Source organism: Alligator sinensis, unplaced genomic scaffold, assembly GCF_000455745.1.
Source record: "Alligator sinensis unplaced genomic scaffold, ASM45574v1 scaffold395_1, whole genome shotgun sequence".
Lineage (NCBI taxonomy): Eukaryota > Metazoa > Chordata > Crocodylia > Alligatoridae > Alligator > Alligator sinensis.
The window spans coordinates 184,811-186,859 of NW_005842232.1; the positions used below are offsets into that span (position 1 = coordinate 184,811).

The window sequence follows — 2,049 nt, forward strand, 5'->3', positions numbered from 1 at the left end:
CGGAAGAAGGGCAGAGAGAAAAGGGGAAAAAAAAAAAGAAAAAACAAAACAAAACATTAACTTGTAGTTCAAGGTGACTGCCTTTGGGATTACCTAGAATGGGACCCTAAATACCTTGTTGAGATCCTTAGAACAATCATTACATGCCTTCATTATGGGTGCATCCACACATGCACTTTACTGCCAAGTAGACTAATTAGCTCCACAGGAAAGCATCACAGACCACATGTGTGCTGGTATTAGGCTGTGGTAAACTAATTAACTCCCTTGTAAGATAGTACTGTTCCCAGCAGTATCTTACAGTGAAGTCATTAAGTGCAGTTAAACACACATGTACACAGTGACAGTTGGTGGCAAATTGTGCCCAGTCAGCCCCTCCACCATCCAACCCCAAGACCTGGAGCTGACCCCCCCCATGCTCCCTTCTAGCCCAGGGCTGCTTCATCCCAGCTCAAACTGCTGCTGCCTCAGGTGCATCTGTGGGCAATATGCCTGGGAGCAGCTGACTCAAAGACAAACTGCTCCAGAGTTGATTATGTTGCATTAATAGTATGTGTAGATAAACTCTGTGGAAAGCAGTCAAGGACTAGGACTCCTCTGTAAAGCCATAGCCAGCAATCCAAGACACCCTTATCAAAGATGGAAATTTACAACCATTTAGCTAACCCTATTTGTAAATGAAAGTTTTCCTTGAAGATCTGGCATATATCAGGTATAAACCTGTGTAACAGATGTACTGTCTTACAATCCATTGATTTGCCTGGTACAATTACCATTTCAAAGGAGGCATCTTCTGCTTTGGGAAACTGCTTGCAAGCTAGTCATAGAAGACCAAAACCTTATATAAAACGGTAAGTTCACCACAGTCTGAGTAAGTATTGTTTATTGGTTTTACAGCAAAATACCTCAGTTTAAAAACATAATTGCTAGATGTTCAGCTGTGCAAAATGGTACATAATGCTCTTGAGTACAAGTGGAAAAAGACATGAATTGTTAACAAGTACGTCTCAGATACAGTTTTATGGTCATAAGATAGGACTTGAAACTAGAGACCGACCCGAAAACAAAAATTTAGAAACAATTGTTGACTAAATTGCTTGGTCAATCAACCATTTTGGGCCCAGAACTAGCACTACTGATCCAATCGCAAAAACGGAAAATTTGCTAGGCTGAACTGTCAGTTTCAGTGCCTTTATTCAGACAAATCTTGAAGTGGATCAGTCCCTGGAAAATTTCTAGCCCCATCTACAAACATGATCTGGCCCCGATAAATAAGACTCAAGAAATTCCTGTGTTGAAGGTCAATGGTCCATGATGGTACAGTTATTCTACATGATCTGCTAAATTTTGTTTCCAAATCTAGTTAGGGTCTTTTAAACAAATTTCTTGAATTCATCGTACAGCACGAGCACAAAAGCACCCCCCATGCCTCGGAGAACATTAGACCATGCGCCTTTGAAGAAAGCTTTTCCACCCTCGTCCCGTGCAATCTTCTTCCAACAATCAATTGTTCCTTTGTACATTATGTCAGCTGTAGAAAAACAAAGTATTTTGTTTGCGATTTACATAATATGGGGCTGGAACAACCCTTATACTTGGTTTCATGCACCATAAAGTTGTTTTCTGTTTAAGCAACACACATTGATGTAAATGCAAAAGACATGCAAAAGCCCCCTAAAAAAGATTTCCCACCTGTTCTTTTGAGGTACTTAAATCCATCATGACCCCACTCTCTTTACAGACCAAAGAATCCTCCCCTTTGGAGTTCAGCTGTCTTGGCTATTGATATTTTTAGCAGATGTGAAGCCAAGTAAAAACACAATAGCCAAGTGTCATTTTGGTAATATATTAGATGTATATAGCAGACAGCTGAATAGTTTCAAATTACACGGGAAATTAAAGTTTACCTCCTTTACGCCCCGACTGCATCATCATTCGACGTCGCACCGTATCGAAAGGATAGGAGACAACACCAGCCACAGCAGTCACCGTTTGTGCAATCATCCAGCTTATCACAATGTGAGTGTTCCTGGGATCTGGGAGCATTCC

The 2,049-nt window shown here is 40.9% G+C and overlaps 1 protein-coding gene across 1 annotated transcript in view; it reads right to left on the bottom strand.

Annotated features, from left to right (window-relative positions):
- Window positions 1–865: 865 nt before the first annotated feature.
- LOC102384953 (ADP/ATP translocase 3) overlaps window positions 866–2,049 on the bottom strand; it is a gene marked incomplete at its 5' end in the record, with an annotated part of 4,179 nt that continues 2,995 nt past the window's right edge. Inside the window, 2 exons of the mRNA XM_006027303.3 lie at window positions 866–1,531; window positions 1,908–2,049. Coding sequence (XP_006027365.2) covers window positions 1,374–1,531; window positions 1,908–2,049 — 300 coding nt within the window. The remainder of the gene's footprint in view (window positions 1,532–1,907) is intronic.